Here is a 23,285-nt window from a genome sequence, read left to right as displayed (position 1 = left end):
CTTCCTCCTCCTGCTTCCTCCTCCTGCTTCCTCCTCCTGCTTCCTCCTTCTGCTTCCTCCTCCTGCTTCCTCCTTCTGCTTCCTCCTTCCTCCTCCTCCTTCCTCCTCCTCCTTCCTAAATTTTATTTTATGCCTGTAGTGAGGGTGTTAGTTCTTGGAGTTACAGACAGTTCTGAGCTGTCATGTGAGTGCTGGGAATTGAACCCGGGTCCTCTGGAAGAGCAATCAGTGCTCTTAACCACTGAGCCATCTCTTCAGCCAGTCCTCTCTCTTGATTAGTTTCTTTAGATGTACAGGTTTTAGTAGGTTTATCCTATGTTAAATGTCTATATGAGTGAGTATAGACCGTGTGTGTCTTTCTGCTTCTGGGACAGCTCACTCAGTATGATCCTTTCTAGGTCCCACCATTTACCTGCAAATTTCATGATTTCCTTATTTTTCATTGCAGAGTAATACTCCATTGTGTAGATGTAACACAATTTCTGCATCCATTCTTCAGTTGAGGGGCATCTGAGCTGTTTCCAGCTTCTGGGTATTACAAATAAAGCTGCTACAAACATGGTTGAGCAAATGTCCTTATTGTGTACTTGAGCCTCTTTTGGATATATGCCTAGGAGTGGTCTGGCTGGATCTTGAGGAAGCGCTATTCCTAGTTGTCTGAGAAAGCGCCAGATTGCTTTCCAGAGTGGTTGTATGAGTTTGCATTCCAACCAGCAGTGGAGGAGGGTTCCCCTTTCTCTACAACCTCTCCAGCATGTGTTGTCACTTGAATTTTTCATCTTGGCCATTCTGATGGTTGTCAGGTGAAATCTCAGGGTCATTTTGATTTGCATTTCCCTAATGGCTAATGACGTTGAGCATTTCTTTAAGTGTTTCTCTGCCATTCGATATTCTTCTACAGAGAGTACTCTGTTTAGCTCTGTTTCCCATTTTTTAATTGGATTACTTGGTTTGCTGCTTTTCAGCTTCTTTAGTTCTTTATATATACTGGATATTAGCCCTCTGTCAGATAAAGAGTTGGTGAAGATTCTTTCCCAATCTGTAGGCAGTCGTTTTGTTTTGATGATGGTGTCCTTTGCTTTACAGAAGCTTTTCAGTTTCTTAAGGTCCCATTTATTGATTGTTGCTCTTAGAGCCTGTGCTGTTGGTGTTCTGTTCAGGAAGTTGTCTCCTGTGCCAATGAGTTCAAGGGTATTCCCCACTTTTTTTTCTAACCGATTTAATGTGTCTGGTTTTATGTTGAGGTCTTTGATCCACTTCAGTTTTGTGCAGGGTGATAAGTATGGATCTATTTTCATTTTTCTACATGTAGACATCCAGTTAGACCAGCATCATTTGTTGAAGATGCTATCTTTTCTCTATTGTTTGGTTTTGGCATCTTTGTCAAAGATCAGGTGTCCATAAGTGTGTGGGTTTAAACTCGGCCTCACTGATTTAGACTGGCCAGCTGTTAAGGCCCAGGGTTGTCCTCCTCCCACTTCCCAAGTGGTAGTATCACAAATGTGGACCATTGCAAACAAATTTTACATAGTTGTAAAGGATGAAGCTCAGATCCTTAGGCTTGTGTGGTAAGCACTTTAACTACTGGGCTGTATCCTTAGCCCCATAAAAAGCTTTTTTAACAAAGAACTAGGAACTGGCGGAATGGTTCAGTGAGGACCCAGAACCCACATAAAAGCCAAATGAGTAATATGAACATCTGGTACTCAAGTGCTGCCATAGGGAGATGGAGGGTGGTGACAGGATAATCCCTACAACTTGTAGATGAGTTAGTTTGGCGTATGCAGTAGCAAAACAATAGGAGTTTATAGTGATGCACACACAAACACACACACATATGTTCTGTTTTTCTTAAAAAGTATTCATATTCATTATTCCTTTAATGTGCAAATATATTTGGAGAAGGTATTTGTAACCCTAATTTTTGAAAATTATTTTATGTGCATTGGTGTTTTGACTGTATATATGAGGGTCTCATATTCCCTGGAACAGGTATCAGAGACAGATGTGAGCTGCCATGTTGAGTCCTGGAAATTGAGTCTGGGGCCTCTGGAAGAGTAGCCAGTGCTCTTAACTTCTGAGCCATCTCTTCAATCCTGTGTAACCCTAAATTTGATTTCACTCCTAGTTTACAGAATAAAAACTGAAGACACTGAGGTTATTGATAAAAATAGTATTGGAAACAGCTAAGTTCTTAAAAAGTGACTTCATATTTAGCACACCAGATTGGTTATTTCTAAGAGACCCACAAAAATTTCTTACAGTTTTCTGTCTTTCTTCTCTCCTACATGAGCATCTATTTCTTGTTACTAAAGCTCCTGAATGTTGTAGAGGTAGAAGTGTAAAGCTGAAAATGAATATAGCTCCTTTGAAACCAAAATCTCCTCCCGTGTTAAGTAACTGGCTCTCATAGCACCTGCAGGTTAATCACTTGCTGGTTTTGTGCCTGTACCAAGACAGTACTCCCGAGTGATAAATGCCCGAAGTTGGAGGAAGCTTGTTTTTGTTTTTCACCTTGAAGAATTTACAGTTACGAAGGGGTAATGGTGTACAAACAAGAGACACTTGGAAATGATGCTGTTTTGTCACCTATAGGCAGAGTGCTGCAGCTGCCTTGCAGGTAGTCAGTGAGGCTTATGAGTGATGGCTGACCTGCTAGATCAACAGCTTACAGTTTTCTCTATGGTGAAACTGGTTAGGGAGAGGAGTTGTGGAATGGCTGTTGTGTTAAAGGGTGGAATTTCAGTTGCTCTAGAATTGTAAAACAGGAAATGAGGTAGTGTGTATAAATTTTAAAGGGTGTTATGCACCTGGCATAAGATGACTTCATATACATCAATAATTTAAAATGTTGACTCTGCTCTTACAGTATTCACATTAGAATCTAATTTCCATCATTGTTCCTCCTTGCCTCTGCATGAGCCTCATGTCTAAAGATATAGTCTCTTCACTATAAAATGGGGTTAATACTAGCACCCTGTCCATATTTGAGAATTAAATGTATTATAGGCTTGGTGAGATGACTTATCAAATAAAGACACTTGCTATAAAGCCTAATAACCTCAGTTTGATTCTTGGAATCTACATGATGGAAGGAAAGAACCAGTTCTTTCAAGTTGTCCTCTAGCTTCCATGTAAATCTCATGGTGTGTTTCTGCATGCACATGTGGGACAACAGATGAAGGAAGGAAGGAAGCAAGCAAGGAACAAGAGAGGGAAGAAAGGAAGTTAGTTTCTAAATGTCTGTACTGTAAGGAGTGCCCTTGATATCCAAGTGTTGGTACAAAGCATTCTGTACTATTTGTCACTGCTTTTTTATTTTAATCACAAGGACTTTGGGGTTTTAAGTGTAAAATAGTATCTCTGATAGTATTTGAAAGATGCATTTCATGATTTCAGCCAAAGGTAAGAAAAGCAAGGTACTGTAACAGTAAAGAAATGACATAGTAATGTACAGCAACTAAAATTCAGTAGCTCAGCTTGTCCTACTAGCACATCTAACCTGCTTCATTTACCTCTGGGTGTTTCTCCCTTAGTGTAATGTCTCTTTATACACCAAGTAATATTCCCCAAGTATTGCTTGTCAGGGATTTTAACTGACACTATCAAATGACCTATTAAGAAGTCTGTGTGCTGATTAATCTTCATTACAAAATGAAGAATGCTAAGCCCCAGCCATTGTAAAAATTGAAATGGTTATAGAAGTTTATCACATAGTTTCAAACTTCTGTTCTGGCCCATATTGCCTGAAATAGCTTTCCCTTTGCATTGGCTGAGAGGTAAAAGAAACTTGTTTAGGATAAGGTGTTATAACACTTGTAAGTAATTATGTTGTTGGGACAAGCACTCAACTTTGTAAAATCATTTGCTGTGGATGACATTTCAGTGAACTGCTGTTTGCTTATGTTAGTCCATAGTAGTGTGGGGATTAAACACTTGATCTAATGAGTCTGCAGTTGAAAACTGTGTGAACAATATATAAACAGAGCCAGTCTAGTCATTTCCAGGTTTACTAAAGATTTAATAAACAGATGCTCTTTGGCTTATGACTTTTATTTTGTTTGTGAAAACTAAGATGTTTTGGGCATCAGTTTGGGTACACTGAATAGCAATAATCATCTGTCTTTAAAACTCTCTTTAGTGCCCCAGGTTCTTCAAAGCTGCACTGCATTCATCGAGAGGTATGGCATTGTGGATGGGATATATCGTCTCTCTGGCGTTGCCTCCAATATCCAGAGACTTCGGTAAAACCCTATGGCATTTTCTTTTTATTCTTATTTAACTCAGCAAATTAAAATTATTTCAAAAACATTAACTTTGATAACAATGGTTATCAATGACATGGTTGAGATAAACTAGGAAAGAATATCCATGTTGTTCTCCATCTGAATGACATTTTGTTATTTGTAGTATCCCAGAAGCATGCTTGCTACCCCTTCAGTAGACGGTACTTTTTATTTCTTTGAAATGTTGGGAAAAGGCCAGTGATATGGCTCAGCAGGTGAAAGCACTTCTGAGCACTGTGACCTGAGTTCTAACCTGGAGCCCAGATGGAAAGAAGAGAATGGATTCCCTAGTGTTTTCTGACCTGCACGCACGTTTCTTGGCGAGTGTGTCAAAATCAAAATATATGAAATGTAATGATTTGAAGAAAATAGAAAGCCACTGAAGTAAAGCTATAAACTTTTGGGGCTAGAGGTTTTTCTATTTTAATATTAAAGTTGTGTTCTTAATTTCACATGGATATCTGACAAAAAGATAACCTCTCATTACTGTTGAAGTCCAAATATTGGTTTGTGACATGTAATAATTTGAAGGAAACAGCAACTCTGAAGTAAAGGTGAACATTTTGAATTTCTGTTTTTTGTTCTATGGTATATATTTTCTTCTCTTCACTAAAGCAGTCCTTGTCTTCTGTCTGAGTTAGTCATGAGTTTGATTCTGAGCACGTCCCCGACCTGACGAAAGAACCTTATGTTCAAGACATCCATTCTGTGGGCTCCCTCTGTAAGCTGTACTTCCGAGAACTCCCAAACCCTCTGCTTACCTACCAGCTATATGAGAAATTCTCTGTGAGTACTGGATGGGATAGACCCTCTCAGGGTCTCGTGGAATTTTGCTGTGTTTTGGTTTAGTTTCAGATGAGAATTAGTTGTGTGCTGAAAATGTCTCTCTGAACATTTGTAGTAGTCAATAGCAGTAGTCAGGCGATCTGGGTCTGTGAAGTTTTCAAATTATTGCTCTTTTATTTCGCCTTAGAGCCACTAACTCACCATGCATGCCATTGAATACTGTCATGCTTTTTTAAAAATTTATTTTTTTATTAATTACAGTTTATTCACTTTGTATCCCAGGTGTAGCCCCTTCCCTCGTCCCTTCCCAATCCCACTCTCTCTCCCTCTTCTCCTCCCATGCCTCTTCCCTAGTCCACTGATAGGGGAGGTCCTTCTCCTCTTCTGTCATGCTTTTGAACGGTGGCAGCCGAGCACTACAGCGTGTGGAAGCAGTGTGCCTTCTTGATGCTGTGTTATCAGCTCACCCTGTAGTTAAGACTCAGAGTCTCAGAGTAAGATTGCAAGTCAGGACTCTCATTTGGCTAGCACAGCTCACTGGTTTGTTGGGTTATGTCTGTTATAGGATGCTGTTTCAGCAGCAACAGATGAAGAACGATTAATAAAAATCCATGATGTCATCCAGCAGCTCCCCCCACCGCACTACAGGTAAGTCAGGACTTGACAAACGGGTACTAGCAGCCAGAAACAGAACTTTATAATAGGAACAGCTAGATCTTTGTGGCTCGTATGTAAATTGCTTTCTCTAATAATGGAATCTGTAGTGCTTTCTTTTGGTCACTATCTTTTATTGGTTTTAATCTCTGTGTAGTTGGGGATCCATAAATGTAATAATAGGTAATATGTGTATGTGGAATGTGTGTGTGGTGTGTGTTTGTGTGAGTGTTTGTGTATGTGTGTCTCTCTGTCATTTGTCTGTCTAGTTTAACTTAAGTGTAAGTCGATTATTTTATTTGTAAAAATCTTCTCAGTTATTTCAATGTGCACAGAATTGTTTCAATAAATAAGGTGTACAGAGACATTGCAGCTGAGTGGGCTTTTCACTGTGGAAGCACATCAGCTGTTCAGGTACTGTTCCTGGTGCTACTGGAATTGCTCAGGCCACCTTTAGGTTTGTTAATGCCTTGCTTTTATACTCTTATATGTTTCGGCTCTTTCCTGTTTCAGCTGAAAGCAGAATTGCAAAATATCACTGGTCTAGAAACTTAGGTTTGTGGAAATTTCATGTTGAATGATATTTAAACTTAGTAAGTGTGTGTGTGTTTTCTTATTTTACTGTCAGAGACTTACAAGCCAGTGAGTTCCACATAGCTGTATGGTGTCTGTTTCAGTTAGTGTGCTGTATTTCATTTTCCAGAACACTGGAGTTCCTGATGAGACACCTGTCTCTTCTAGCGGACTATTGCTCCATCACAAATATGCATGCAAAAAACCTTGCCATTGTCTGGGCACCAAACCTGCTGAGGTAATTTGTATTTAATTTATAAACTTTAAAGAATGCATTTTCTTGAGTTAAAAAAAAAAAGCATGCATCATTGTTCCTCAAGAAAAAAAAATTAACAAGTAAAATAAACTATTATTTTATTAAATAACACCTTTCTAAAGCAGTCAACTAGACTAAAGGGCTTTAAAAGTATGATTCCTTCCACTGGTGTCTCTGTAACTACTGTGCTGAAGAATTGTGTGTTAGGAGACCTCCCTTTATGGCTCTGATGGAACTGCTGTTGACCCCACAGATCAAAGCAGATAGAGTCGGCCTGCTTCAGTGGAACAGCAGCTTTCATGGAAGTGAGAATTCAGTCTGTGGTTGTTGAGTTCATCCTCAATCATGTAGATGTGCTCTTCAGTGGCAAAATCAGTGCTGTCATGCAGGAAGGAGCAGGTATGGCTCAGATGGCTTTTTCTTTTTAATTACCAGGAGCAGGTTCCTAAAATAATGGAAAGAACGTTGCAATTATTATTTCATCTAATATGTCTGACCATGGTAGAAGACAGCTAATTTAAATCTATACTGTATCTATATAGTGAATACTACATAGCACACTTTTATGATGTAAGTTCATTACACATTAAAGATATCTTGCTTTAGGGCTGGAGAGATGGTTTAGCCCTCTTCCTGAGTGCCCAGGTTCTATTGCTAGCACCCACATGGTGGCTTACAATATCTGCAATTTCAGTTCAAGGAGAACAAACACCTCCTTGAGGCTTCTGTGGGTACTGCATGCAGGTAGAGCACAAACATAAGCAAAACACCCCTACACAAAAAAAATAATTAAAATGATTTTTTAAATTTAGAAAAAACTCTTGCCCCTATTATTAGTATACATAAAGGTATGAGATAAAGCAGAAAAAGAAGAAAAAAAACCATCCTTCCCAAACTAAAGATGTCTGAGTTGATCACCTTTACCTGGTACCTTTTTATAAGGGAAGATAGATTATTATAGAATTTTACAGTGTTCTGAAATGTCACCTTCTGTCTCTCATTGAATATAAAGCACTGTGATATTTGTGAAAACTATTGAAGAAAAGTTGAAACTGTTACTAAGTAGAGAGGGGATAGACTCTAAGTAGGGCAGATAGACAGACTGATACACACATACAACACTGATGTTATTCCTTTTCCTTCTGAAGCTTCTCTGTCACGGCCCAAGTCCCTGCTGGTTTCCTCTCCATCTACCAAGCTGCTGACATTGGAGGAAGCCCAGGCAAGAACACAGGCCCAGGTCAATTCTCCCATTGTGACTGAAAATAAGTACATCGAAGTAGGAGAAGGGCCTGCTGCACTTCAAGGGAAGTTTCATACCATAATTGAATTCCCACTTGAAAGGTAACATAGTCTAAGAACTAATTTAAAATGTGGCTTTATGGCTATAAATGATCATTTGTTTTAAATTTGTTATTTTATTATTAGGTTAAAGTCTGGGGCAATTCTAGAAAAATGATTAATTGGATATAGATACTGAACCCTTTATAAGGACTGATAAAAAATTATTATAAAACTTTATAACAATGTAATATTTAAAAAGAAGTTAGTTTTTCAAGAAAAAGTTCTGATAAAAACCATACACATTCACTGTGTAGGGTTGGCTTTTCTTTCTGAGAAATGTAGTTTAGGAATTGAGAAATAAGTGGTCCTGAAACAGCTTATTCAGAAAGTAATGAATGGGCAGTGAATTCTCTGGTTCCGGACTAGCATCAGAGTTGCTGGTAACTGTGGGACGTGCAAACCCTGCTGTCCCAGCTCAGATCCACCTGGTCTGGAACTGGAGGTGGAGCCACCTGTGCACATGTGAAGCCCAGAGAAGCTGCGAACTTGACCCAACACAATTATCAACTTGCGTGATGCTTTTATTTTGTTCTACAGTTTTTGGTTTTCACTTGATCTTGAGGACTTGAGCACTATGAAGAGGGCTGCAGTCTGTCCTCTCGGTGTTCCTTTGAGCAGATGCCCTCACTGCTTCTCTAAGGAAATGCTAATAACAGGCTGTGAGCCCCTTACTCTGCCTGTAGGACTAGCAAATGTATTTGCAAGTTATTTTTGACGTTTCTGCTGCTCTTCTGCCTGTGCTCATGAGTGTAAGGATCTTGTTTCTCTAGGTGAGGTAACACTAATAAAACCGCAGAATTTCTTCTTTTTTATTTTTGTATATTCTTCTACCTTTTCTTTCTGTGTCTAAAAAGTTGGCACACAGTCTTTTCATTTCTGAGTTGATCTTGAGAACCTTTCATATTTACTCAAAAGTGTCTTTACTGAGTAGTGAGATTTAAAAAATAGATATTAGAATAATAGAATAGAATGTAGAAAGACTTGGTTTTCATGAAACGCTGATTTCCACCTAGTTTCCCAGTATTAAGGAAATTAGTTGAACTTCTTAGGTCTTCATTTAATCAGCTTCTTGTATGGTTATCTGCTTTCAAAGGACATTCTAACTACATGAAGTAGTGGGCACACTGACTGCCATTCCGCATATGCTAGATTCTTACCCCTCTTTTGTCCTTGTTTTCTCTACTCACCTCATTTTTCTATACTGTTTTATTTATTTAACGTAAGTGTCTTCTTTTCACTCTTTTTTTCAGATTGTGAGGTACACGTGACCTTTATGAAGCCATTGCTCATGTTGCTACCACATTAGCTTCCATGCCATGTAGAACCGCACTGTGCGGTGTGCCACATGGCAGGGAGAAGGCTTGTCGACTGTCCCGTCGTGCCTCTCCAGGCTGTTTGCTTTTTCTATCATTTGTTCATTTCTTGTTCTCTAGGAAAAGATAGATGGTTATCTTAATATTGATAACTGTCTTCTGTTTTTTAGAAAGAGGCCTCAGAATAAGATGAAAAAATCTCCTGTAGGCAGCTGGCGTTCCTTTTTCAATTTGGGGAAGTCATCTTCTGTCTCTAAACGCAAGTTGCAGCGCAATGAGAGTGAGCCCTCAGAGATGAAAGCCATGGCTCTGAAAGGTGAGCAAACTCTGTGCCACCCTGTCCTACTGCAGCAGACTACCTGCTTTTGACATCACTGCTGTCCTCATGGCCGCCTTCTTTAGGTGTACCTTCCCTATGCCATCATGAAACATTCACTGTAAAGTGCGTAGTCGTGTGACACGGGATTGTCTTCATGTCTGAGTATCACCTATTCATAAGATAATAAAATTACATACAGAAGAACTTAATTTTTTAAGAAAACTGAGTAGATTTTATAGACACACAGTTAAGAAGTAACAGTGCATTCGTGACATTGTTTCTATATTGTAACATAGCTTGTATATTGCTGATAACAAGCAAATACTGATCTGTTATTTTCTTGTTTTGGTCTTTAATTTTATAGATTTAAAATGGACAAGTCTGTTCACCATACTTTCCAAGTTTATAACTGTTATAAGCAATAACATTTTGTCTCTCCTAAGTGACTCACTGATGGGAGTATTGTGTTAATCAGATAGATCTATTACTGTTGAGTAAATTACTATTTAAAATAGTTTTTAAAAACTCATGTTCTGATAAGAATACCTTTTTCATCTAGAAAAAAAAATGGGAGCATTTTTCTCTTAGATACCATTAGATATAATGTTCAGTTCATTTACATCATTCAGTTTGCAATTATGAATTACCCATGTTAGATATTTTGATAGCAGGCTATGCAGAAAGAAAATTAAGGTAATGCCCTGTCTTTAGAGTCTCACTAGAGAGTCATCTGTGTAAGAAAATGACTGCCAGTGTGCAGGCACAGTTGAAGTAGAAATCTGTGTCTGGCATCTTTGGCTGCCATTGCCAGTTCTAATGGGGGTGGAGTGGTGGTCAGGAATGCTAACTTTTTAAACTAACATTAGTTTATGTGTATGGATATGTTTGCCTGCATTTGTGTGTGTGCACTCCATGTGCTTCATGCCCATGGAGGTCAGAAGAGGACACTGGATTCCCTGGAACTGAAGTTATAGTTGGCTGTGAGCTGCCTGCTGGGTGGGTGCTGGGAATCAAACCTAGATCTTCTGAAGATCATTAGTGCTCTTAACCACTGAGCCAGCACTCTAGCCCAAAGAAAGAGAACTTTCAACTTCTGAGTTGAAGGAAGTACAAGTCACCTGATCTTTAAGGCAACTAAGAGTCCTGTTTCAGGAGATAAGAACAGAGTGGAAAGAGGGGCAGAAAAGAAATTGGAGAAAATAAATTTTTAAAGGACTCTTAAGAGAAATTGTTAAGGGATGAGAATAGGAAGAGATGGTTAAAAAGGTTGCAGAGAGTATAAGAGACAGAGCTTAAAGTATCTGCAGTTTGGAGTCCTGGCTGCCAGCATGTCAGAAAGACATAGAAATTTAGCATGTAAGATTAATGTATTCAATAGATATAACTGAGTTTCCTGGGACTACCATTATAAGTTATTACTAATTGAGACAGGAAGCATAAAAGTGTATGGGAACTCAGTTTGGTAGTGTCAGCCTGACTATGTTCACTTGGAACTTCTTGGGGAAGATTCCCTCTTGCCTCATCTATTTCCTTATGGCTCCTGGCATCTCTTGCCTGTAGGTGGCATCACTCCATCCTCTGCCTGAATCTTCACAGAGCCTTCTTCTCTGTGTCTCTTTGTTTTGTATTTTTACAAGAGCATCATAGTTGAAGATAGGGGCCACTGGAAGATGTCATCAAAGGGGCTGGAGGAATGGCCTAGTGGTTGAAAACTGTTCTAAAGGACTGAGTTCGGTTCCTAGTACCTGTAATTCAAACGTCACCCTTTTCTGGCCTCCTAGAGCACTGGCATACATGTGGAATACACTCACATGGACACATACACATGAATAAAAATTTTGAAGATATCACCCAAGGTTATCAGGTTGGTCTTCAGGACATGTATAAGAAAAAAAAATCTTTTAATTCATGTCTGTGCTCAAGTTAATAGGCTTTGGGAACGATTTTTTTTTTTTTTCACATGGGAAACAGAATAATGCAGCATTTTACATAATAGGGTGGTAAACCAAAAATGACTGTCAAGATGCATAGCTGGTCACAATCAGACATATAGCCAAGTGTGGAAAACACCAAGACTTAATTATTGCATTAGTCCTTAATAATCATGGGCATTATACTATTTGGTTTTTATTATTTAGGTGGCAGGGCAGAAGGAACCCTCCGCTCAGCTAAAAGTGAGGAGTCTCTTACTTCTCTTCATGCTGTTGATGGTAAGACTGAAATGTTCTGTGATGGATTGCATAAGAAAACATGCACACAGCAATGTTTTGAATATATGCTTAGTGAAAAGAGTATGAAATATCACCTCCAGTAGTATTGGTATTTATTAAGTATGGTTCAGTTAAAAACTCATGGATATTTTAATGTGGTGGAGTATTTTTGGCATGAATGCTGTTTATATAAAATGGCTAAAATGTTTGAAAGCAAGCATATTTGTCAATGCTTAAAAGTGAGTATCAATATTTCCTTTAGATTTGGAAATGGGATCAGCTTTGAGACTTACTTGTTAGTTAATAGTGGGTGGTCTTCATCACTCAAGGGCCATTTTCAGTTGGACCTAACAACTTAAAATGAGTCTGCCTCCAAAGGGGACCAACATCTGGCAGATACTGGAGGGAGGTGTGGTCACAACAGAAGTTGAAACTCAGAATCAAACTTTATGAAAGCAAGTGTTGTACTAAGCTATGTTTGTGCTTCCTTGAGAAGTGAAAAGCTGCTTTTCATTAGGGGGGAAAAGTAGAAGTATTTTAAGTGTCTGAACGGAGTGTTTTATTAAATGTGTGCTAAAACTTTTTAATTATGAAGAAACATTGTTTCTTTTTGTTTTGGGTACCATAAGAATATTTTTTTTCCATAGTAAACAACCTTTTGTTACTGTTTAGTACCAAAGTGTTATTTTAAATGATAACTTCTATCTTACAAGTCATATGTAAGGTCAGTGATAAAATAAAACACAAAGTGACAACAAGAGTCAGTGTTGGGTCTATAATACAACCCAGAAACCCCTTGCCTTCTTTTAAGCCAGGCCATGGGTCAGTGCACTCTTCCCTGCTTGAAGCCCAGGTGCTTGCTAATTAGCATTTGCTTTGGAAGTTCTCTTACCACAAGTGTGATTGATGTTTGTACACCAAGAGACAGCTCATGGGAAGAAAATTAAAAGTTACATTTTCTTACCCTCTGCAATATTATTACTGTACTAGATAGGTGACTAGTAGTGGCTTGTGTGCCCTGTGATATCCATGCTTTGGCATTGTTGTCCATTTTTACCAGGTGATTCCAAGTTGTTCCGACCCAGAAGACCCAGATCCAGCAGTGATGCGCTCTCGGCCTCTTTCAATGGAGAAATGCTGGGGAACCGCTGCAATTCCTATGATAATCTGCCTCACGACAATGAGAGTGAAGAGGAAGTGGGGCTGCTCCACATTCCAGCTCTTGTGTCTCCTCATTCGGCTGAGGATGTTGACTTGAGTCCGCCGGACATTGGAGTGGCCAGTCTGGATTTTGATCCAATGTCATTTCAATGTAGTCCTCCAAAAGCTGAGTCAGAGTGTCTGGAGAGCGGTGCTTCCTTTCTGGATTCCTTAGGGTATGCCGGGGATAAACAGAGCACCAGTAGGAAAGATGGAGAAGCAGGTGGTAGCCAGTCACAGACTCCAGGAAGCACTGCAAGTTCTGAACCTGTGTCTCCAGTCCAGGAGAAACTGAGTCCATTCTTCACCCTGGACTTGAGCCCAACTGAGGACAAGTCTTCTAAGCCATCTTCATTTACAGAAAAGGTTGTTTATGCTTTCTCTCCGAAGATTGGACGGAAGCTAAGCAAATCTCCATCCATGAACATATCTGAGCCCATTTCAGTGACTCTTCCACCTCGAGTGTCAGAGGTCATTGGTACTGTCTCCAATACTGTAGGTCAGAATACATCACCTCCATCTTGGGACAAAAGTGTGGAAGAAAGAGATGTTATAAATAGATCCCCCACCCAGATAGGAAAGATGAAAACAAGTGAGAGAGAGGCACAGGAAGGATGTGAACCTGAAGTACAGCCCCTGGAGCAGGGGCCAGCTGAAGAAGTAGAGTTGCCAGGGAAAGAGGAGCGGCCTGTCTCGAGCAGTCAGAGCAAGGCTGTGCCTTCTGGACAGAGTCAGACAGGTACCTACCATTTGTTCTCCTCCATTCCTTCTCTAAGTTAAGAGGGGTCTTCCGTCCTGTATGCCATCTGTGCCTTTTAAGAGAGAGCCTTCTCCACAGTTAGGCTAGAATCAAAGAGAATATTTTTCTGAATGGTGCTGAGGGCTCAAAGCCTAAACTAAAACAAGTCAAGCAAAACTCCCCAAAGGGCCCATGGTCCTGCTTCAGACTGTCACAAAAGACCCTTTACCTCTTTGGAAAGTCAGAATTCATGGATAATTTTTGCACAACTGTGTAGCTCTTGATTCTGTTTTCTCTTCTAATGCATATCGTATTATAGCCTTACAAGTTAACAAGCCAGCCTACACCATCCATGTAAAACTTTTCACAGTCTAAGCACTGGAAGCTTGTACTCTAAGTGGCCTTTTCTAAGTCAGGTGGGGGCCTGCTTTCCCCTCCATCCTAGTGTGTAGCAGTTCAAGAGGAGTTTGCAATCTTTAAACACTATGTTAGGTTTCCTTTTGAGCCAGTTGTATTTTCAACAGCATTTGCATGTGGGATAGAAGATCATGGATTGCCATTTTGAAATATGGAAGGCACCTGTTTTTAGTGATCACATGGGGAGAGTTTGGCTTTCCGTGTAGGGTAACATAAGCTACCTTTTCATTCTAATTTTTTTTCCCAATTTCCCACTAGGAGCAGTTACCCATGACCCCCCTCAGGATCCCGTTCCTGTCAGTTCAGTCTCTCTTATCCCACCACCACCGCCTCCGAAAAATGTCGCCCGAATGTTGGCATTAGCATTAGCTGAGACTGCACAGCAAGCCTCAACTCAAACACTGAAGAGACCAGGGACTTCCCAGGCTGGCTGTACTAGTTATGGAGACATGGCAGTAATTACATCTGAAGAGAAACTGCCTGCTTCCTACTCTAGTGTTACTCTAGATCAAATCTATTTCCAAACGGACCGACCAGCAGAGCAATTCCACCCGCAGATCAATGGACTCGGAAATTGTCACCAGCCTCTCCCAGAGACAGCAGCTATGGGAGATCCTACCCATTCCAACATAACTGACTCTGGGGAGCAACTCCACCAAGTAGACTTAATAGGCAATTCGCTACATCGAAACCATTTATCTGGAGACCCAGAAAAGGCTAGAAGCACTTCAGCTCCCTTAACAGACTCAGAGAAGTCTGATGATCATGGAAGTTTCCCTGAAGACCAGGCTGGGAAGACCAGCATGTCCACTGTCTCCTTTGTGGAGCAGGACCAGTCTCCACTTCATTTCTCCAGTGGAGATCAGCCCCTCTCTTATCTTGGTACCAGTATGGATAAACCCCATCATTCCTCAGAACTTACAGACAAATCTCCTATGCCCTCTACTTTGCCTAGGGACAAAGCCCACTCTCTTTCTGGGTCCCCTGAAGAGAATACCAGCACAACTACCATGGCTTATATGATGGCAACTCCAGCAAGAGCCGAAACAAGCACCAGAGATGCCAGCAGGGTCATGGTTGAACAGCCCACTGCTGCTGATTTTGTGGCTGCCACCCTTCAGCGCACCCACAGAACTAATCGTCCCCTTCCCCCACCTCCTTCCCAGAGGCCGGCAGAGCAACCACCAGTTGTGGGGCAGGTACAAGAAGCACCAAGTGTAGGATTAAATAGTTCCCACAAGGTAAGATGGAGAGAAAGTCAATGAAGTAATATATTTTTCCAAAGGTATGTTATTTTTCAGTAGGGTCTGTTATCTCTGAGTCAGATACATTTCACTCAAGGGGCAGGTTTCCATGAAATAGCTGCTGTTTGAAGTTGGAGAGCTCTGCTTTTGCCTGGCAATTGGCTTTGTGGTACAGATAGAGCAGGCCCTGGTGACTGCAGCTTAACCATCCTTGCTGCTTTCCTTCCTGAAGCACAAGTTTCTTCACAGAAGGACCCTGACAGAGCCTCCAGTTTCAGGGCTGCAGTGGTTGTTATCTTTTCCAACTCCATCACTGATTGACTGACTGTGGGCGAGTCCTATAACCACCCAGTGACAACCCTTCACATCTGTACATTGAAAGTGCTTCATTCTCCAGGTGTTTACAGGATTCTTCTTACAGGATTTTCAGAAGTATAAGGAGTGATAATATCCTGAAATTTTTTATATTTTTTTCAACTATCCAGCAATGTCCCATAGTTAAATGCCTGCTTTGGTGAGGGAATGTTAGATACAGAATGCCAAGGTATTTTTCTAATTTCTCCATTAATAAAAAGACCACAGGTTTTGTGGTCTTTAAATAAACCAAAAGGAATTAAAAGTCTAGTTCTTCCTGGAGGATGTTATTTGTAGCACCTACTTCTCAAGGACAGTGTATTTAATCTGTGGGCCCACAAACAGGATGGGAAGATTGCAGAGGCAGTAAACTCTTGACTTGCTGCTACCCCAGACAAGGCACCTTATAACAATTTGTTGTTGTTGTTTTATTTGGAACTTTAAAACTGCTCAGTTTAAAACTATGTAGAACTTGGTCACTCTGAAACTCTGTCCAGCTGATAAAATCAGCTGTTTTCATTAAATAAAATCTTGGTATTGTAACTAAGCTTAGATCAATAGGCAAGATATTTATTTTTAAACCCAAAGTTGTTTGTCGAATCCTGTGTTTGGGTTTGCCTATTACGATACCACCTTTCCTCACATTTAAAGCCTAGCATGAATTAGCAGACACTGCATAGTTCTTCACCGGTGATTCCATGTAGCCACACAGATACTCATTTCATGGAAATGGGGTTAGGTTCAGTGTGACTGCAGAGCTTGGGCAAGTTGAAGCTAATAACTAACTAGCCTGAGTTAGCGTGTTATAAATTTATGGCTCCAAGTGGGATGTGTGTGTGTGTGTGTGTGTGTGTGTGTGTGTGTGTGTGTGTTAAACAACAGACTCTTAACATCACTGTCTTTCAGCAGGTCCAGGGAGTAGCTCCAACTCCAGAGAGGCCACCGGAGCCTCGAGTCATGAGTGATCCCGCACCCATCTTTGTCAGTGATGGCAGTGCAGCTGCCCAGTGTCCTGTGGCTGTTTCTGCACCCCAACCAGGACTGCCTGAGAAGGTGCGGGAAAGCACCAGGGCCCCACCACTCCATCTTCGTGCGGAGTCTTTTCCTGGCCATTCCTGTAGCTTTGCTGCCCCAGTTCCTCCAACAAGAACAGTGGAAAGCAAGATGGCTGCAGCCATGCACTCCAGCAGTGCAGATACCAACAGCAGTTCAAACTACCACACCTTTGTCCCATCATCAGCCTCAGTGGATGATGTGTTCCCTATTTCACAACCTAAGCATGCTTCTCAGAAGATAGCCTATTCCTCCTTTGCTAGGCCTGATGTCACCACTGAGCCCTTTGGTCCAGAAAACTGTTTGCATTTCAATATGACTCCAAACTGCCAGTTTCGTCCCCAGAGTGTACCTCCACACCACAATAAGTTGGAGCCACATCAGGCATATGGTGCCCGATCAGAGCCACCTGCCTCCATGGGTCCTCGTTATAACACCTATGTGGCGCCGGGAAGAAACCTGTCTGGACACCACTCCAAGCCGTGCAGCCGGGTTGAGTATGTCTCTTCTCTGGGCTCCTCAGTTAGGAATGCTTGTTGCCCGGAAGACATTCTACCTTACCCCACCATCCGGAGGGTACAGTCTCTCCATGCACCCCCACCTTCCATGATCCGCTCTGTTCCCATTTCCCGGACAGAAGTTCCCCCAGATGATGAACCGGCCTACTGCCCAAGACCCGTCTACCAGTATAAGCCATATCAGTCCTCCCAGGCCCGCTCAGATTATCATGTAACTCAGCTTCAGCCTTACTTTGAGAATGGACGGGTCCACTATCGCTATAGTCCATACTCCAGCTCCTCAAGCTCCTATTACAGTCCCGACGGGGCCTTGTGTGATGTCGATGCCTACGGCACAGTCCAGCTGAGGCCTCTCCACCGCCTGTCCAATCGTGAGTTTGGTTTCTACAATCCAAGGCTACAAGGGAAGAACTTGTACAATTATGCTGGTTTGCCTCCCCGTCCACGGGCCAATATGACTGGCTACTTCTCTGGCAATGACCATAATGTAGTCAACATGCCCCCCACTGCTGATATAAAGCACACCTACACTTCATGGGACCTTGAGGACATGGAAAAATACCGCATGCAGTCCATCCGGAGGGAGAGTCGAGCACGGCAGAAGGTGAAAGGGCCTATCATGTCTCAGTATGACAACATGACACCAGCTGTGCAGGAAGACTTGGGAGGGATCTACGTCATCCATCTGCGCAGTAAATCAGATCCTGGGAAAACTGGACTTCTCTCTGTGGCAGAGGGCAAAGAGGGCCGGCACCCAGCCAAGGCTGTCAGTCCTGAGGGAGATGACCGTTTCTACAGGAAGCACCTAGAGCCCGAATTTGACAGAGTCCACCATCATGGAGGGTATGGCAGCACACAGGTAGAAAAGCCATCCCTTCCACAGAAGCAAAGCAGCCTTAGGAACAGAAAGCTTCACGACATGGGTTGTAGCCTCCCAGAGCACAGGGCGCACCAGGAAGCAAGCCATAGGCAAGTATGTGAGTCAAAAAATGGACCACCGTATCCCCAGGGAGCTGGCCAGTTAGATTATGGGTCTAAAGGGATGCCAGACACTTCTGAGCCAGGCAACTACCATAACTCTGGGAAATATATCACATCAGGGCAGGAATCTCTAAGACTGAACCACAAAGAGGTGAGGCTCTCCAAAGATCTGGACCGGCCTCGAGCCAGGCAGCCACCTGCCCCTGAGAAACATGCCAGAGACTGCTACAAGGAGGAAGAACACTTCACTCAGTCTATGGTCCCACCCCCTAAACCAGAGAGGAGTCACAGCCTAAAACTCCATCATACCCAGAACCTGGAGAGGGACCCCAGCGTGCTCTACCACTATCAGACACACAGCAAGCGCCAGAGCAATATGACTGTTGTGTCCCAGTATGATAACCTGGAGGATTACCACTCCCTGCCCCAACACCAGCGAGGAGGCTTTGGAGGGGGAGCCATGGGGCCCTATGTGCCCTCTGGCTTTGTCCATCCACAGAGCAGGACATATGCCACAGCACTGGGTCAGGGCGCCTTCCTGCCCACAGAGTTGTCCTTGCCACATCCTGATACACAGATCCATGCAGAATGAGCCCCGGGAGCATAGAGTCGAAGCAGCCTCTGCTGGACAGTGGACTGTTCTATTTTTTTTTTTTCAATAACCAAAAAGATTTAAGGAAAAAAATGCTACAAAACCCCTGACCACATGAAAGAAGCATAATAAAAGTAAATTACCACCTTCCCCCTCCCACTCATTACCGCCTCATCCATCTATAGGCTGTGTTGTTGTCTTTAAAGAGATCTGGATGATTATATAGTGCTGTGCTGAAAGCCTAGTAAAGAAATTCTCATCTCAGACCCTACTTGATCTACAGGGCTGATCTGTAAGACCCTGAGGCCTGCCTTTAACTCCCTCAATTTAACCTTTCTTCTTAGCACTTGCTACATAGTTCAGAGCAATTTGCCTCGATTTCCTGGAGGGCTTCTGCATTTCCTACTGTGTTCCCACTCCCCTGTGGAGGCCATGCAGCCTGCCCCAGTGGACTCTCCACTCTGTACTGCTTTCAGTATCCCTGTCCATGAAGGAGCCTAGCATTCTAAATTAGAGAGGAGAAAAATTCCCTGATCCTTTGGCTTTGTCATTTTAGACTGCTAGCAGCATGATCTTTAAAAGGTAAAGGAATTAGGATTTTAAACGTTTAGTGGCATATCACTGTGAAGTAGCAAAGTCCAATGTGAGCCATGTTCTTCATTGTCTGTACTTCACTTGTCAGTGTGTAAGCTCCTACCACCACAGAAGCCTGCGGGGCTGCTTTAAGTTGAAATGTAAGGGACTTTCTTTAAAAGAAAATGAAGTTCTTATTGTCGTGAATTCTGTTAATAACAGAAAACGTCACTAATGCTTTCGGTGTGCTGCCCACCTGCACATATCACAAGAAGAGTCAGGAAGTTCTAGTACTAGTAAAATAGTCACCCTGTTGGTTCTAAGTCCAAAATATTCTTATTAAGAAAAGACCAGCATGCTTTAACTGGATAAACACAGTTTCTAAGGGATATAAATGTACATGCTGTTCTGTTTCTAACCTAGAATACAGATGCGCAGGAAATTTGTAAAAATCCCTACAAATCACCTGTTAGGAAACTGCATTGTTCATTGTCCCTGAGTACACAGTTCCATCTCACCAGCTGGCACTCTGGGACTCACGGAGCTTGGCTCACTTCATTGTGTGGTCATAGTCTTAACTGCATTTGTCGCCTTCACCAGCATTTCAGAATCGTTCTTTCTAACTCTCTAGACATGCTAAACGTGAAATATCCAGGACCTTGTTTTGAAAGTTGCATTCCTTATTGGGCATCAGACAGGGAACCTCTCTAGCCCAGCTTCCCACTGTGTCCTCTGCCCATTCCACCCTAGACAGCTGAGGCCGATAAGGCGGTCCTGCGTTAAGAGTGAGTTAGATTGGCATTTCATTCCATAAATCATAATACTTGAGTTTTGTACATTTATACCTTTTAAATACTCTTTAGAAGACACGGGAGATTTCATTCCGTTTACTGGATGGTTGCTGCTCTGACTCTTTAGGATGGGATTTTTTATAAAGCAAAGGAAGAAATCTTTTAAGAAGCTAAACTCATGCTGCTGTTTCTGCTGTAAAATTGTGAAAGATTAGATTTATGGCAGTCTTCGTAATTAAGTCCTATAATTGCATTTTAAGGGTTTATATTTAGAAGTAAAGTTAAGAACACATTTATATTTAGAGATAGGTCTATGGAATTTTCCTTTTTTCCCAGATTGACCAGAGGGGTACAGTGAAGTCCAAAATAGATATCTGGAAACAACAATCCACGCAAAGGTCTGTGGGAACTTAGGCATCTACATTAAAAGTGCAGACCTGACTGATACGTTGTCAGAATGTCCAGAAACCTGATGGGTACCTCTACCTGGCACACAGATGTGTTGGCAGACACTATTTTCTTTTTTAGCCCTAGTCATCTTTTTTGTCAAGGAGGCAACTCATTTCCTCTTGAAGACCACACCAGCCCTGAATGCTATCCTTAGCAGCATAGATGGAGGAAGAGAGGCCGGTGTGACAAGGAGACCAGTGGCTTCAGAACTTCAGGCCTGGCCTGAAGAGAAGTGCTGGAAGGTCCAGGCCACTTTTGATATTTGTGGATTTGTTTGTCACACACATTGTTTACACCTGAAACTAAAGTCTTTTTTAAATACTAAGGTTGATTCCTTAGAACAATGTCTATATTAATAACATCCTATGGGTTTGGAAATGTCAGGAAAATATTTTAAATATAGAATAATAATTCAGATTGTTGGATAAGTATGAGAACAAACTTTAGATAAAGTCTAAAGTTATTTACTGTATGTAGCAACAGCCTTAACTTTGGATTCAGCTATTTGAACAGCTTTGCCCACAGGTTTCTCTAATACTGTGGGGGCAGAAATTGGATGGCAAATCACTGTGAGCCAGGTTACCTCAGTGTTGTCCGCCTTGTGTGTGACTTCACAAACACAGGAACTGAATGTTCTTTTCAAGTGTTGGCGTGGAGCATCATGGTCAAGGAAGTGGAACTGCCTTACACATTAAACATAATCTCATCCCACTGGTACTTTTTCAGCCACGTCTCCAGATCTTCTCTTTTTGGCAAATTCCACAGTTTGGCTAGATTGAAGTCGATATTCCCAAATAGCAGTCTAGGAGCTCAGCTAGAAGCTCCCGGGGCATCATGTTCTTACTAATAAATCTAATCTGAGCCTTATTTCTTACTGAATTCAGTTTCTTTTTAAACATACGGTCATGTATTTTTAAACACTCAGTTTGGAGAAATCCCTGGGACAGTCTCAAGGGCAGGGCCTGCACATTTCTTATAATGGTAAAACGTTTTTTAAAATGTAGGGTCAGACTTTAAAAAAAAAAAAAAAGTCCCAAGACTATTTCTGTGCAGAGGAGGGACCACGAAGGTGAGCAGAGATAGGAGAGCTGGTTATCAGTTTGGAAGCAGTAGTGCGTGCACGGAGAAGGATCCTGTAGAGCCCATTTCTCTGTTCCAGCCCTATTGGTCACCCATTCGATATGTTGGCAAAGTGTCACCTGAGCAGAGAGTGCAAGAAAGTAATAAAGAAAGCTGAAGTATGTCAGAAAAGTTACTTCCAAATGGCTAGAGGCATGTGATTGTCAGTACTGTGTGTTATGGAAATGTCAAGAATGATATATTTTAATGTGTGCAAGATAATGTTGGTGTGCACAGAGGGTCTTTTCCTTATCTGATTAGTACTGTTAATGTTCAGAGAATTAAAAATGATTGTTTTACAGTTTAGATTCTGAGATAGCAAAACTCGATTTTCAATCATGACCTGCATGAAAGAAGCATCCTAGGAAGTCTTAGATCACACTTTTGAGTTCTTTAATTTATATAGTGTTTTTTATGTTTTAATATTTTTGTGAACTGGTGTAAATTGTTAATGCATATAAGCTTGTGTATTTTTGTAAATAGTTTTGTGATTTACTTCCTGCCCCCGTGTAAATATTTACAGTCTCACTTCCAAACTTATTTGAAACTGAGTTGTGGGTTTGGGGTTTTGTTTGTTTCCTTGTTTGTTTGGCTGGGGTGGGTGGGTGGGGAGAAGGGATTTTTGTACTTGAGATGGAGATACCTTGTGGTTTAAAGCAAATGTCCCACTGAAAGCAATTCCAATATCAACAGAATTATTTCAGGTTAAAACAGACTTGTTGTGTATGTGTTTCCTTTTTTACTTAGTATGAGTTATGATAAAATAGATGGGGTAGTTTATTGGGGTATTTGGGCTAGAATTTCATATTACACAGCCTGTTGGGTCAGATGGTGTGTCGTTTGAGCTGCAGTGTGGTGTCTGGCCAAGTTTCTCTTAGCTCACACACTCATGTTTAGAGCACAGGCCTTCTGTTTATCTGTTCTGGAAACTCTAAGCAGACAGTGCCCTGGGGCTTCCCTGAGGGATCTGCTGTCTGCTGCTGCCTGACACCTAGTATGCAGTCTTTAGGAAGGTGAACTGGCTTTGCACAGTCCTCCAGAAGGGGAGTTTGAATGAAAAACATATGACTTCAGATTCTTTTTTTTTCTTTTCTTTTTAATTTATTTATTACAATTTATTTACTTTGCATCCCAGCTGTAGCCCCCTCCTTGTCCCCTCCCAATCCCAACCTCCCTCCCTCTTCTCCCCTCCCTCTCCTCCAGTCCACTGATATGGGAGGCCCTCCTCCCCTTTGATCTGATCCTAGCCTATCAGGTCTCATTAGGACTGGCTGCATTGTCTTCCTCTGTGACCTGGTAAGGCTTTTCCCTTTTTCAGGGGGCAGTGATCAAAGAGCCAGCCACTGAGTTCATGTCAGAGACAGGCCCTGTTCCCCTTACTAGGGAACCCACTTGGAGACTGAGCTTTCAAGGACCATGCATGGAGATAACCTAGAACCCCTGCACAGATGGGACTTCAGATTCCTACAAAGCATCTTGAACATCCTGTTTTCAGAGTGAAATAACCAGAAAA

The 23,285-nt window shown here is 41.7% G+C and overlaps 1 protein-coding gene across 4 annotated transcripts in view; it reads left to right on the top strand.

Moving 5' to 3' along the window:
• Nucleotides 1–22,363, top strand: part of Arhgap32 (Rho GTPase activating protein 32) — a 158,386-nt gene extending 136,023 nt beyond the window's left edge. For 2 of the 4 annotated variants that reach the window (XM_055601441.1, XM_055601440.1), the window contains 11 exons: nucleotides 4,142–4,244; nucleotides 4,928–5,072; nucleotides 5,638–5,720; nucleotides 6,430–6,537; nucleotides 6,809–6,954; nucleotides 7,704–7,899; nucleotides 9,383–9,528; nucleotides 11,670–11,741; nucleotides 12,802–13,680; nucleotides 14,356–15,338; nucleotides 16,605–22,363. In XM_055601441.1, the coding sequence (XP_055457416.1) occupies nucleotides 4,142–4,244; nucleotides 4,928–5,072; nucleotides 5,638–5,720; nucleotides 6,430–6,537; nucleotides 6,809–6,954; nucleotides 7,704–7,899; nucleotides 9,383–9,528; nucleotides 11,670–11,741; nucleotides 12,802–13,680; nucleotides 14,356–15,338; nucleotides 16,605–18,839 (5,096 nt within the window). In that variant the 3' untranslated portion in view covers nucleotides 18,840–22,363. Of the gene's footprint in view, nucleotides 1–4,141; nucleotides 4,245–4,927; nucleotides 5,073–5,637; nucleotides 5,721–6,429; nucleotides 6,538–6,808; nucleotides 6,955–7,703; nucleotides 7,900–9,382; nucleotides 9,529–11,669; nucleotides 11,742–12,801; nucleotides 13,681–14,355; nucleotides 15,339–16,601 lie in introns of all 4 variants that reach the window. The other 2 variants (XM_055601443.1, XM_055601444.1) reach the window with 1 other exon arrangement.
• Nucleotides 22,364–23,285: the final 922 nt, after the last annotated feature.

This window comes from Psammomys obesus, unplaced genomic scaffold, assembly GCF_907164565.1.
Source record: "Psammomys obesus unplaced genomic scaffold, mPsaObe1.curated_primary_1811, whole genome shotgun sequence".
In the NCBI taxonomy this organism is placed as follows: Eukaryota; Metazoa; Chordata; class Mammalia; order Rodentia; family Muridae; genus Psammomys; species Psammomys obesus.
This window is presented reverse-complemented; position numbering and strand designations above follow the sequence as displayed.